At 52.6% G+C, this 13,298-nt stretch overlaps 1 protein-coding gene and 2 pseudogenes across 1 annotated transcript, besides 6 other annotated features; all 3 read left to right on the forward strand.

Moving 5' to 3' along the window:
* Window positions 1-13,298: part of a sequence feature (areas not merged during assembly with more than two copies in the genome that could not be assigned to a particular haplotype) that runs on past the window's edge.
* Window positions 1,854-1,885: a microsatellite.
* Window positions 1,895-1,929: a sequence feature (AT_rich).
* On the forward strand, window positions 2,302-5,283 carry Tc00.1047053507821.101 (annotated as a pseudogene).
* Tc00.1047053507821.130 (trans-sialidase, putative) lies at window positions 6,284-8,755 on the forward strand (the record flags this gene model as incomplete). The annotated part of the gene is made up of 1 exon (XM_808586.1): window positions 6,284-8,755. One exon carries the CDS (start codon window positions 6,284-6,286, stop codon window positions 8,753-8,755), a length of 2,472 nt encoding a protein of 823 aa, XP_813679.1.
* Window positions 8,898-8,951: a sequence feature (AT_rich).
* Window positions 9,684-9,740: a sequence feature (T-rich).
* Window positions 9,771-9,800: a sequence feature (AT_rich).
* Window positions 10,963-13,182, forward strand: Tc00.1047053507821.140 (annotated as a pseudogene).

A 13,298-nucleotide genomic window follows, 5' to 3' on the forward strand; every position in this document is an offset into this window, starting at 1 on the left:
GGCTGCCACGACCACTGCAACCCGCCATCCCACGCACATGCCGTTGGTGCGGCGCGGATGCCGTACATCAGGCACGCAAAGAACTTTGCACGGAAACGCCTCCTCCTCCCGCTGGACCTCACCCCGCCACGATCCGACGCCCGGCAGACTGTCCGGTGTGCGGCAAGCACCGCAGCTGCCGCACTGGTGTCGTGACGCACATGGTTAACGCCCATGGCATTACGCGCCCCCAGGCGCTGCGGGAATTTGATTTTCTCGGTGAGTCGGAACCGACAGAAATCCCACCGGAAATTACCGCCCAGCACTTGAGCGAGGACGAGAGCGAGAGACGGCACACCGATCGCACCTCCGCCGCAGACTGCACAGCCCAGGCCGAAGCTACTTTTATGCTGTTTCCGCACGGCGTCGTAGGAAAAGCAAGCCGGTGTCGCAACTTATCTTCGGCACTGCCACAAACACGACTGCTCCGGTCAAGAAGAAAGCATCCCCGGGAATATGACGATCCTGCTGCATCCATCACGTTCCAATGCACGTCCTGTGGATTCAGGTCCGAAAAGAAAGCGAGTCCAGTATCTTACATGCGCGCACACGAACGCTCCAAAACAGAGCTGCAGCCGGCAACAAAGACTACGGCACTCCTTCAATGGCCTTAACGTGGCAAGCAGCCGGGCATTGCCGAGGTGTTCGCCAGCCACACCCGGCACAAGCACCCCGACGGTGAGAATGTCACGACGCCAAAAATGGTGCCACAATGCACGCACTCCGCAAAGCTCGAAACGCAGCAGGAAGAACGCCAACTCTGCACAGCGACTTTGCCTCCGCAGGCGACTCCCTTCGCCGCGCAGGAGAATGCCGGCGAGGGACGGCGCACCGTGTGCCCAAGGCAGCACGCACACTTCCATTCATCAACGTCCCACTGCTGCCGATTGAATGGCAACAGAGGCGTCATGCTGCCGATAAGGCGCACGTTGCCCGGCGATGGCATCCCGATGGGATCAACACCGGTTAGATTTTGCCGTCCAGCATGCGGCTTTTAGTCCCGAAACAGTCACGGAATGGGCCGGCATAGCACGGCACACCACGGACATTGACCGTACATCGTGAAATACAACCAGCGTGAAATGTGTAACGAAACACTTCCGCATCTACTCCGCTGCCCGGCTCTGTAGGCGCACAGACAAAAACAAGGAGTGGACGCTGGGAAAGTGAGGAATCCGTGCTTCGCAAAAAGTTGACGCAGCTTTCTTCTTGAGGGGGAAAGGCTCTGCCGCCCCCCAAGCAGCACTCCCACGCGGCGAGAAGGCACAAATCACCTTGCAGATGCGGCAAATTGCCTTTTCTCCTGGTAGGTTTCCCTCTTTTTCTCCTCATTTACGGACTTTTTAAAAGTTTGTTTCTTGATTTCTTGGCAGTGACGGATTATTTATTTTTTACTCCACTACTCCGAGGGGACGCGTAACGGGTTGTGTTTTACGCCGTCTCCTGCAGCGCCATCTCCAGGGGTTGGGGTTCTCTTCCGCATCTCCAATCAGCGTGGTGGACGTGCTCTCCGATGGCGGCCGGCAAGAGGGTCTTTGAGGTTATTTAGGAAAAAACAAAAAAAAAGGCAAGAAGCAAGTAATAATGAATATACAAATACCAAAATTGGCGAATATAAATAAATAAATACATCGATACCCATTTGTTTGTCTAGGGATGTACATGTTTGTAATTAATAAAGCAACAAATCAATAAATCAATGAACGAAAAAAATTGTCAATGAGGAAAAAAAGGATAGAGGGGTATATTCATATCTAAATAGATATCTATATATTTTAATTGTATAGAATGTTTCCATACTCATATCTACATCGATACATATATATATATATATATATATGTACATCAATTGATGTTTATTTTTATATTTATGGTTATATATATATTTTACATTTTTGTTTGTGGCATTCTAGTTTAGTTGCGTCATGTATTCTTTTTCCGCGGATCTACACCTACTTTTTTAGAGCGCATAGGCATTCCGTCCCGCGGACAAGGTTTCATATGCACTGAAGCACCCCATCGGACAAAAGTTGCAAGGGGTTTTGAAAAGCCCATCGCAATTGAATGATGATTGCTATCTTCTTTGATCTCCTGAGGAGGTGCAACGTGTGAGTGCGTTGCCTCTGCCACCCAACACAATGATAACTTTCAACGAGAAGTTTGCAGGTTTATTGTGCAGTTTCCTTGAGTTGTAGTCCACACCCGTATTTTGGGAGTGAATGCACGGTGTACCTGTAGAGGATGATGAGGGCGGCATCAGCGAGGCATGGGATAACATGTACTCCGGAACAAGTGTGTGGCGTTGGCCAGAGGAGGTCCTGTGCCAACGGCATCATTGATTGATGGACGGGTGATTTTGGGGCTGGGAGCTTCGGTGCTTTGAGGAATGGAGCGACGCTGGCTGACCAGGTGCCACTCGCTATCTGATCTGTCCTGGATGTGGCTTAAAAGACGGTGCGGACGCATGCAGAGGGAGAAAAGGAAGTAGGACATTGTGTGAACATGCACGTGGACTTGTCAGATGGTCACAATATCCCTCAACAAGTGTGGAGCCCCCGACTTGATGTTTCGACCGTCCTGATAAAACTGCCTGAGGTGGAGGTGAGTGCGCTGACTTCCGTTTCACCGAAATTTTCCATCTGACAGGCTGCGCGGCTGACGTGGAGGGACATCATGCGCACCTGTTTCCGGCGGGTGCGATGACGTTCCCCACATATGAGGACGATTTCCCCGATGATGCACTCTGCCATCCTCACTTGTTTTATTTGACGAAACGACGCAACGCGGGGTTGGTGCTGAGCGACGAAGGCCTTCCGTCTCGGTTGGAACCAAAACGGAGATCACATGAAGAGGCATGCTGCTCGCGATTGGTTGATGCGTGGCCTGGGAGGAGTCTGTTTGCCGCCGTGGAGCATCTCATTTGCTTGATTGCAGGGTCCTCTACACATTGCACAGGCCTCGTGCTCCTGAGTAATGCCGATAGGGGTGGAACGCATGATGGTGTTTCATTGCTGGAAGGCACTGTGAGGAGGAAAAATATTATTTATTCTTTCTTCTTCCGAGACGAGACGAATCCGTTCTTTGATTGAAGTACGAGTGCCTTGTCGCAGTTTTTGTTGGCCGTTGGTGTGTTTGGTGTTTATTTCAATCAATGGCTCTCACTGGCGGTTCCAAGGCTTAATATCGACTGGTGTCGTCGTTTTGGGGGCCCACGTTGCTTGGCCCAACAATTATTTGTGCAACTGGACAACAAATTTCCTGTAAGCGTGGATCATGTTTCGCAGAATATGATCCCAACGGCTGCTGACCGTGCTGGTGGTTGTTGCGTCCTGCATGACTCTGGCAATGTTCTTGCGTATTTCACTCTGTTGCGTGCAAATGATGTTACTTGTGTGCCTCGTCGTGTGGCAGAGGCCTGAACCAACGGGGGATAGAGTGTTGTGATGGATTAGGGCACCGACAACCCTCGTGTTGCTCATCGTTGTGCTCGTTTTCACTGCGGTCCTCGACGTGGGAAAATTTTATTTTGTGCGGCATGGAGAGCACTCATCCGGTGGAATATTGCCGTGTGGTGGTCTCTGGTTCAAAGGACCATGTGGAATACTTTGTGAGGGCGAAGGGTGATGGCAGGGCTGTCGTGCCCACACAGACGGAGACGAGAACAGGCTGGTTGATGTGCCCTGTAACATTGCGCGCTCGATTGCGTCATTGGATGCGTGCAGAGCAGGTGGCTCTCCGGTGTCTGTTGGCTTCACGGCCAACCCGCTGGCCCCTTCTGAAGGGCATTCAAGAGCATTTGTCCTCTGAGGGTGTTTCTGCTGTGTGGCCCGAACACTGCAGTGCCCGCTCCATTTGGCTTTTTCTTTGGTGAGAAGATGGTCTATTGCACTTCTTGGACCCCTGTGGAGGGGGAGGGTCATGGGGCAAGATGCCCACCGTTTCGGTGTTGGCGCACCACGTACTTGTGGCCGCGTTACGCAGGAGGCGCAATCATCTGTAGCAGGATGAAAGCGACGTACTATTGTCCCTTGCCAGCAATGAACGGTCTTCCTGTTATGTTGTTCGGGTGTTTCTGCAGGATAACGAGTTTGCAAATGGTTACGAGGGATGTGTAGCTGCAGGGTTGAGTGCCGTTTTTTTTTTTTTTTTTGACGGACGGTGTTGAGGAATTACAGGTGCTTGCATATTTCATCGCCGGTGTGAGGGCAGGTGTTTCAGCCATCCGAAGCGCGGCTGTTGGGAAGACGAGTTTCACTCTTGCAGCGGGAGCAGGCATCAAAGAGGCGAATGTGCGGGCTCACCACCCTACTTTCTGTACTGTTTTGCCGCGACGACAGGATCTGATCGCCAGCCACATTGAGCCGTCGCCATGTGGCCGCAACGTTGCCTCGAAGCGGTCGAGAGGCCGCAGGGCACAGCAGTTGTATTCATCCGTGGAAATGTCACGGGGAAGAAATGCGGACCTTTCGGCATCTGGCATCTCGCTGCCTTTTGACGCCATATTTGGTGAGTCCGTGGGTACTGTCTGGTGCTCCTGCCTTTTACTGGATGTTTGGAGCTGCTGAGATGCGGAGGGCATTTGCTGCACCTTCCTTTGGTATCTTTGTCGCACGCCGTGTTCGAGATGGTTGTTGATTGCCGCATTGCATGGGGTGCTGCAAGGCGATACTTTATGCCACGCGATTGTGTTGTGGGTGCCATGCGGTGGAAATATTTGACGTCGTTGAGGCGCCCTTGGAGAGTGGGAGTGGCGATCCTCCGGCGTAGGTGATCGTTGACGGGTTCACACGCCCCTTTGAATTTGCTGTCCCTTATTTGTATTTTCATGGACTGACCGCGGATATTGCAGAATATATTCAGGTTGCTGCGGTGCTCCATACATTCAAGGTGTTGTCCTCCGCGCCGTCAACCGCGGCAGCTGACCGACCGGTCCCTTTGAAGGATTCGGGGGGAGGATTTGTTCAATTTGCTCCGCGGCTGGAGTCAATTCCTCCATTTCTGTCAGTTAGACATGCCCACACCGTCACTTTGCATTCTCTTCCCTCAGTGGGAGGAAAGGGTGATGACGGACCTCGAGAGACAGTGGCACTTTTTGTTGCATCGCTGAGGGATCGTTCAGCGGCAGTTGATGCATCAACCCTTCCTGAGGGTCGGCGACACAAACTCTGTGGCCGAGACGATTTGGATGGGAGTTCACAGGGGCAGAATCCGCGCCTTATTTCCGTGCTTGTGCCGATGGAATGCAATTATTTGTCCTTCCTGTGATGCCTCGTGTGTGCCACGACACTTCATTGAGGAGAGCACGAGGTGCTATTGTGCGTGCTATTTCGTTAGACGCCACGGCTCTTTTCGGGGGCGTGATCCGACTGTGTGGTGGGTCTGTTGAGGGGGAGGACGTGGATTGGCCGCGCCTACCCGACTGTTGGGCCTCATTTTTCTGAACGCCCTGACCGAATTGCTGTTCCCTTTTGCTTGCCTTACCGGGCCTGGCGACCTCTTGAGGAGCGGTGCGGCGGCGTGGACTGTCAGGCTGCTGAGGAGGCCGTGGCTGCGCGGGATGTCCTGCGGATTTTTTTTGCGTTTCAGGACTACTGTAGAGAGGAGGACATTTTATGCTTTCTTCACGTCCAGGAGGGTAAATGGAGGGATCGCGGTTGTGGGATATCACTTCACGAGTGTCTGCGCTCTTTGATCGCGTCGACGGTGCGCTCTGTGTGTCTTCGACCACTGCCGAAGCATCCCGCCGTTTTTCTTCCGGTGAACGGGAAAATCCACCGACACGTCGAGGGGGTTGCGGGGATGTTGCAGCGAGGAACGCTTTAATAGAGGCCCTGCAGTGAGGGAGCGCTGCTTGCAAGGATCCCGCAGCACTTGGGATTCTGCTCGCACTTACTTTCTGCTGTCTGTCTGTTGGTTGGTGCCGTTTGCCGGAGAGCGTCTTGGCCCGTGCGCAACCGTCAATTTCTCTGCTTCTGTGTGTGGCCTCACAGTGATTAAGCCGTTGTGGAAAGTGAGAATAATTACTGTGGCGGTTACGACGACGCTGATGTGTTAAACTGCAGATGGTGGCGCCACCCACTCCTCTGCCACGTCCTTTTTTGATGCTTTTTAAATATTAATTTGATTTCTTCATTTCTTTCACACTTTCTTACGAAGAAAGCAAACAAGCACTAAACGCTATTGTGAAATTGTACGGCTTTGAAAGGAACAAGAACACACACACCGCCCACGCACACATATTTATATGCTCTCACGTGTTGCTGCAGTGAAGACACCCCGCACACACAACCGTCGCCGCGTGGCCGGATCCAGCGGGAGGAGGAGGGAGGGAAGAGAGAGTGAACCGCGGAGGCCCAGCATGTCCCGGCGTGTGTTTGCTTCTGCGGTGCTGCTCCTCCTCTTCGTGTTGTGCTGCGACCGTGGAGCTACGACCGCTCAGGTGGAAAAGGCCACTGATGCCTCAACTCCTTCTGGGTCGGCTTTGACGGGTGCCATTACTGCAGCGGGGAGTGCTTCAGGGAGTGTTGAGTTGCCGCAGGGAGTCGATCTATTTGTTCCGCAGACGACGCAGGTGCTGCAGAAGACGGGGACTGGCTCAAGTGGGAGGGATTCATTTGTTTCACCCTCTCTCGTCAGTGCTGGTGGAGTAATTGCTGCTTTTGCTGAAGGTCGCATAAATGCCAAAAACACCTCCCCTACCGAATCAACTAAGCCGTCTTCTGATGTTGTTGCGGAGTACATCGACTCTGCGTGGGAATGGTCCACTCTTGTCGAAAAGGTCAAAAAGAAAGAATGGAGGGCACGCACCGTGCTTGGTAAAGCGGAGGGAAATGAGAGTTTTGATGTTGTGCGCCACCCCACAACAATCATGAAGGGCAATAAGGTGTTTCTTCTTGTGGGAAGCACTGCCTTGTCCGTTGTAAATGAGAGTTGGAAAGAGGGCAGCTTGGAAATAAAACTGGTTGTTGGTGAGGTGACGAAGCCCACGGACAGCGAGCCGAGTAAACGGATCGAATGGGGCGAAATCAACTCTCCGTTGAACGGGAGTACTTTAGCTGCTCACAAAGGTAAATTGACGGAGTGCCTTGCTTCTGGTGGCTCGGGTGTTCTGATGGAGGATGGCACGCTTGTGTTTTCACTGATGGCGGTGAATGAAAAAAACGATGGCGTTTACTCCATGATTATTTACTCGAAGGACAACGGCAGTACCTGGGCGCTCTCTGAGGACATGTCACCTGCGAACTGCACTGACCCCCGCATCACCGAGTGGGAAGGATCACTTCTCATGATTGTTGACTGCGAGAACGAACAGAGGGTGTACGAGTCGTGTGACATGGGGAAAACGTGGACGGAGGCCATCGGGACGCTTCCAGGCGTGTGGGTCAACTCACAGTCGGAAGACTATCCGGAAGGAGTCTTGCGTGTGGATGCCCTCATCACCGCGAGCATTGAGGACAGGAAGGTCATGCTGTACACTCAGAGAGGGTACGCGTCGGGGGGTGAAGCGGAAAGAGCGCTCTATCTTTGGGTGACGGACAACAACCGCTCGTTTTTTGTTGGACCGGTTGGCATGGACAATGCTGTGAGTGGGGATCTCACCAGCAGCCTGCTGTACTCGGATGGCAAGTTGCATCTTTTACAACGGAGGGGCAACAGTGAACGCAGTGTCATCTCACTTTCCCGCCTGACGGAGGAACTGAGTACAATCAATTCTGTCCTGAAGACCTGGGCGCAAAATGACGCCTTTTTCTCCAACTTGTCTATACCCACGGCGGGTCTGGTGGCGGTATTGTCAAACGCATCGGCCAGCGGTGACACGTGGAACGACGAGTACCTTTGCCTGAATGCAACGGTGAAAAACGCCACGAAGGTCAAGGATGGGTTTCAATTGACGGAGCCTGACTCCAGGGCAATATGGCCCGTGAACACTCAGGGTGATAATGTGCGTCATATATCTTTGAGCCACAACTTCACACTTGTGGCGTCGGTGACCATCGAAGAGGCCCCGAGCGAGAAAACTCTACTGACTGCGGTGTTGGGGAACACTGAGCCCCCGTATATCATGAGACTGTCGTACACCGCGGATAACAAGTGGGAGACTATGCTCAAGGACGAGAAAACAACACGGAGGAGCACTTGGGAGCTTAAGAAAGAATACCAAGTGGCACTCATGCTGCAAGGCAACAAGAGATCCGTGTACGTTGATGGTGAGTTGCTGGGGGAGGAAGAAGTGCCGTTAACAGGTGAGACACCACTTGAGCCTTTTGGGTTTTGCTTTGGCGCGTGCGGTGAGGATGATGATGGGGAGGAGCCCAGTCCGGAGGAGATCGGCAAAAAACCTCGTGTGACGGTGACGAACGTCTTTCTGTACAACCGCCCACTGAATTCCACTGAGATGACTGCAATCAAGGACAGGAAACCCGTTCCGAAGAGAGCTCCAGAACCACAAGTGAAAATTGTTCCTAATCCTGTCGCACCTGCTGTGTCTGCTGTACCTGGCCCACGGGAATTACCAGCAGCACCGGGGAGGACAACTGTGGGGAGAACCGCCAATACCCAACATGCGCCAGCGGGACGCTTGACTTCTGCTGGGAATGAAGGGACGGCACGAGAAAAGGGTGATGGTGGGGCAAATGGTGATGCTGGTTCCGCGTACGGGAGGGAACTGCTGCCGATGCTGCTTCTGCTGGGACTGTGGGGCCTTGCGACTGCGTGAGGAGTGTGCGGCCTCAGTGTGGGACACTTGCGCTCTCCCTCACACCGACGCACATCCGGTAATGAATTACTCACCGCAATTCCGTTTTTTTTCTCTCTCCCCCTTTTTTTGCTTTTTGCCTTGGGGCAACCAATACGAACGGTTTTTTTTTTCATTTTTAATGGTTTAAATTGTTTAAATTTTTAATTTTATTTTTCATTCCCCATCCCCTCTTTTTTGCTTTTGGGGGCAATCACTGTGGACGGTTTTTCTTTTCTACTCTTCCCTCTTTAATTGTTTCTTCCGCACTCTTCCTGTGAGGGGTGCCGTGTGTTTCCCGCCCAACTGCTCCACTCGCACACCCACCGGCACGCTCATGACGACGGCCCTGTGCGCCTCGCCTGCTGCACGCATGAGGAGGGGCCGCGGCGAACGGCGCGCTGAGGGAGCCGTGACGTGTGGGCGTGCGACGAGGGCCTGTGGGGCGGAGCACACATTTCTTCCCTCTTTTTTTGTTTTCTTTGCGGCCAGGGCTGGCAGACACCCGCAGCGCCACACACACACAGCCACACCCTGCCGCCGTGTTTTTTTGTTTTTTTTTTTGCTGCGCTCACTCCCCCGATGGAGTGACGCGACTGCCGTCATGTCTGCGTGCTTCTCTCAGTCCCCACACACGAGTGACTGTGCTCTGCGGGCCGCACTCACGCACCAATAAAAGGACTGAGGGGAGCAGCAACACGCCGATGACCCATGAAATATAAACGATGTGCGGACACACGGAGGGTCGGACGGTTGAAAGACATTTAAATATCTAATTTTTAATGTGCAGGCAAAATATACAAACAGTTTGGTGGGCGCACACAGTAACCAGTGAATTTTTGTGTGATGGGTTTTTCTTTTCTTTTCTTCTTATTTGTGTGTAGCCGTAATAGAGGACGACTTTTTTCAATTTTTTTTTTCATTTTTTTCATTTTTTCATTTTTTTTTTCATTTTTTCTTTTTTTTTCAAAGTGTGAGTTGTGGAAGGGTGAAGATGAATTATTATTATTATTATTTAATTTTTAATGAATTGCCGCTGCTTTGTCTGCAGTGCAGTATCATGAGCTTGAGCAGTCCTGTTATTTTTGTCATGCACTTCTGCTGTACAATTTTTTTTTGTTTCTTTAAATGCTCTGCTCCTCTTTTTTACTTTTTTGACTTGTGTGTCAGCAGGCACACACACAGACACACAAAATGCAGATTTCAGTGAATTTGGATGCTAATTTTTTGTTGCGTGCGGGTGGCTGGCGCCTCCTTCCGTGGGCATGAAGCGAGGGGAGGAGAGAGGGAGAGCACGGCGAGTCACTCTTCCTGCGGGTGTGATGCACCACCTATGACCGCTTTGAGTCGGGCACAAAATTCCATTGTGGGTGGAATGGCTGGAAATTTTGTTGCCGCGTCATGGATGGATGAGGAATCGCTTCTGCGTGTGGCTCTTTGGGTGACTGCTTGCTCCGCGTGCGCTGTGTTTGTTGGCAGCGGGCTGTGGCCGTATCCCGTTGTCCGTGGGACTGAACTGGAGGCGATGATGGCGGTGGGTCACTTCTTCTCCTCGTCCATTGGTGGGTGGCTGCTGGCGGTGTGTGCGTTTGTTGTGTGGAGGGCCGAATCCTCTCATCCGCGGACTGGCAGCACTGCGATGGTGCGTTTGTGAGGGCTGGTGTGGAGTTGCCGGCCAGGGCGAGGGCCGTGGCGGTGCTTTTCCCGCGACTGGTGTTTGTTCCCTCCGCGTGTTTGTGCTGCTTCTTGCTTTTCCCCTGTTATCTTCTCCTCCTTTGTTCCTGCGTGGAGTGGCCGCATGCTCACGGGCCATGTTGATTGTGAGTGCCTCTTGACGGCATCCATTCATTTCTCTCTGCCTATCTGTCTGTCATTCCCTTTTGGGTACGGTGTCTGCGAGAGGGTCGGTGCTCTCCTCGCACCCCGCGTGAGTGTGTTGCTGCTCTTTTCTGTGTGCGATGGTTCTCCGTGCCGTCCCTTACGGATTCTCTTCTGTCCCACTCTCTGCGTGGGTGCTCTGCTCTAACCCCCGCCGACGTGTCTGATGTATTGCCGCTGTTGTCCTTCTCCGCCTCATGCACACGGACACACGCTAGGAAATAAGGAAAACAAGCGCTAATCGCTACTGTGAAATTCGAAGGCACTGAAAGGACCAACAACACACACACACCGCCCACACACACATATTTATATGTTCTCACGTGTTGCTGCAGTCAAGGCACCCCGCACACACAACCGTCGCCGCGTGGCCGGATCCAGCGGAAGGAGGAGGGAAGGAGGAGAGAGTGAGCGGCAGAGGCCCAACATGTCCCGGCGTGTGTTTGATTCCACGGTGCTGCTCATATTTGTCGTGATGTGCTGCGTCACCTGTGGAGCTGCGGCCGCATCGACGGGGGAGAATTAAGTGATTGCGCGGTTGCCGTGGGTGGCTTTTATTTTTTTCCGGGACGAACGTATTTGGAACCGAAGGGTGGGACTGGTGCAAGTGGAAGGAGGGATTCGTTTGGATCGCTCGCTCTTGTGGGTGTTGGTAGACTGACGGTTGTCTTTGATGGGGGTTACACGACGCTTAATGGTAGCGATGGGGCACCGAGTGTGCTTTCTCATGCGGATATTGTGTCGGGTTCCATCTTTTTTGCGTGGAATTTGTCTTCTTTTTTTGGTGAGTTTAATAATGGCCGGAATACACACATCTTGTTGAGCACAGCGAATATAAAGGGTGGTGTAGGCTCCGCGTTCAATCCCACGACAATTGAGAGCGGCAATAGGGCGTTTCTTCGTGCGGGAAGCTAGCAAAAGTTTGGTACGAATGGTGGGTTCAATTGGGCGTTGAGAGACCGTGATGTTCAACTGGTTGTGGGTGAATTCACGCAGCCCAATGATGGCAGACGGAGCGAGCTGATCCACTGGTGTGAACCCAAATTGCTGTGGTCACAGATCATTCCCGAGAATCACGAACGCGGCGCGAATGGATTGAGTTTTTTTGTGGCTCAGGTGTTTTGAATGGCACGCTTGTGTCCCCGTGATTGCGTATAATGACGAAAAAGACGATTTCTCCATGATCATCTGTTCGACGGACGGCGGCAGCAGCTGAGTGCTTTCAGGGACATTTTTCCTGCGGAATGCATTGACCTTCTCATTGCCGAATGGGAGCAGGGACAACTTCTCGTGATTACTCATTGCTATGGGAGCCGGTACTGCAGAGTGCACGAGTCACGTGACAAGGGGACAATGTGGGTGGAGGTACCCGGGGCAATTGCAGGCTTTTGGGCCAATTCACAATCGGATCTTTGGGAAAAGAGCTTGCGTGTGGGAGCCATTGTCAACTGCGACCGTTGGAGGAAAGAGCGTCATGCTGTAGGCTCGGGAAGTGAGCTCCCCGTGGTGGGAGAGTGAGGCCCATGCGCTCTACGTTTGGGTGACTGACAGCAACCGCGTGTTTTGTGTTGGACCGGCTTTCATGGAGGCTGCTCTGAATAAGCCGATTGCCAACGTCCTGCTGTACTCGGATGGTGCGTTGCACCTTGTGGGAGCGAGGGACAATGAAGAGAAAAGCAGCCTGTTTCCTGCCTCCCCTGACGGAGGAGCTGCAGATGATCACTTCCATCCTCCGTAATTGGGCGGACGTGGACGCTTCCTTCTCCGCGTCGCCCGTAAGTACGGTGGGTCTGGTTGGATACCTTTCCAACGCAGGCACTGCCAACACGTGGATCGACGAGTGCCGTTGCATGATTGCAACGCTGACGAATGACAACAATGTCACAAATGGGCCTCAATTCACAGGGCAACATTGCCCCGTGAACCGTTGGGAGGATAATAATCACTGTGGCTTTGTGAATTACGACTTCGCTCTTGTGGCGACGGTGGCTATTTGCGAGACACATGCAGGCGTCAAGAGTATCCCTTTGATTGGCGCGAAGGAAGCGGGCCGCACTGTGCACTTTTGGCTGTCGCACAGCCATGAAGGGAGTTGGGGTGTGATGTTCAACGCAAACAAACACACCGGCTTTTGGGAGTTGAACAAACAATAACGAGTTATGCTCACGCTGCAGGACCGCCAACAAGGCCTTCGTATAGATCAATGGTGAGTGTGCGTGGGATGCTGAAACGACATCATCATCGGGAAAGGGGCCACGCGCGAATTCACACTTTTACATTGGAGGGAATGGAAGCAGTGCAAGCGACACCGAGAACCAAAACAAGTATTTGACAGTGACGAGTGTCTTTTTGTACAACCGCATATTGACCCGGGAAGAAGCCGCAAAAGTTGGTGCCAGCAGCCTTGCTCTTCCAGAGTCTCTTTCTGGGAAAATGCTTGAAGGACCGGATGATCCAGCGGGAACTGACAGTGGTTCCAAAGATGGAAACGCCTCTCAGCTCACGAACAACACTTTTTTGGAGAAGGGCTTTAGTGGCTACGGCACGGTGTGTGTGTGTGTGTGTCTCGGATCTTGTTGCTTCTCCTTCTGGGGCTCTGGGCATTGCAGCTCTCAGCTGTGTGAGACGGTGGGAGTGGAGCCGCGAC

The sequence above is a fragment of the Trypanosoma cruzi genome, genomic scaffold, assembly GCF_000209065.1.
Source record: "Trypanosoma cruzi strain CL Brener 1047053516465 genomic scaffold, whole genome shotgun sequence".
NCBI lineage: Eukaryota > Euglenozoa > Kinetoplastea > Trypanosomatida > Trypanosomatidae > Trypanosoma > Trypanosoma cruzi.